Source organism: Sinocyclocheilus anshuiensis, unplaced genomic scaffold (genome assembly GCF_001515605.1).
Source record: "Sinocyclocheilus anshuiensis isolate Anshui unplaced genomic scaffold, SAMN03320099.WGS_v1.1 scaffold425, whole genome shotgun sequence".
NCBI lineage: Eukaryota > Metazoa > Chordata > Actinopteri > Cypriniformes > Cyprinidae > Sinocyclocheilus > Sinocyclocheilus anshuiensis.
Window position 1 is genome coordinate 286,198 of NW_015537947.1, and position 936 is coordinate 287,133.

The 936-nt window shown below is 39.9% G+C and overlaps 1 protein-coding gene across 1 annotated transcript in view; it reads right to left on the reverse strand.

Moving 5' to 3' along the window:
• Window positions 1–175: 175 nt before the first annotated feature.
• The window catches only part of LOC107664255 (WD repeat-containing protein 90-like), a 7,282-nt gene continuing 6,521 nt past the window's right edge, over window positions 176–936 (reverse strand). Inside the window, exon 8 of the mRNA XM_016454780.1 lies at window positions 176–264. Coding sequence (XP_016310266.1) covers window positions 176–264 — 89 coding nt within the window. The remainder of the gene's footprint in view (window positions 265–936) is intronic.

A 936-nucleotide genomic window follows, 5' to 3' on the forward strand; every position in this document is an offset into this window, starting at 1 on the left:
AGATTCTATAGCCTTCATGTGGAGCCGGTATCCTCCTGTGTTCTCACCTCAAATGGGTAGAGGCACTGAGAGACCCCAGTTTAACGTCGGCTTGCTAAAACTGCTCCAGAGTGTCTGTACTGTAGACCCTATTGAGCTACTCCATCCCCTCGGCAGCAAGACGACAGCCAGACCTTCACTCGATGAATCCTTGAGAACCGGTAGAGGGCTGGGTTCCAAAGCTCGCACAGAACACTGGAATGGGCAGCATCCATGGCGCTAGTGCTGCACGATTATGACAAAAATCATAATTGTCAATTATTCCTTTGAAATTGTAATTGCGATTATTGATTACAATTAAATGATGTTTACACATCAAATATAAACTATACATCGGATAGTTTCTTCTTTAAATAAAAAAAATATGAATGGTATTATAATGTGATACTAAAAGTAAAATTGAAACCATGGAAAAACCCTTAAGATAACCTGTAGAAAGAAAAAAACATCTTAAGCACGGAGGATAACATAAGTGGACTTTGAAGTTCAAAGCAAAGTTTGAACGTTGAACGATTTTTGGTATCCATAATTGTAAGCGCGATTAGAAATTCGATTAATTGTGCAGCCATACTGAGTACTGAGCACCCCATTTTTATGCGCATTTTAGGATATGGCATTAAAAAAAAAAACACTGAATGTTAACACCAAGATGTGCATAAATTCTAAAAATGCGCATGTGTTTAAACTACGATTAAAACACATTTACCAAATAAATTCCTTGATGCGCATCAAAGAAGTCTGTGACTTTGCGCGATGGGTCGGCATAACTGGACTAAACAGCAGACTGAAACCTGTTATCGGCTGCCTTTTTATGCTCACGCTGTGATCAGCGTCAGCTGGATGCAATTATCGCATGCCTCGCATGCCAGGCTCGTTTAGTTTACACTCGAAGTGGAT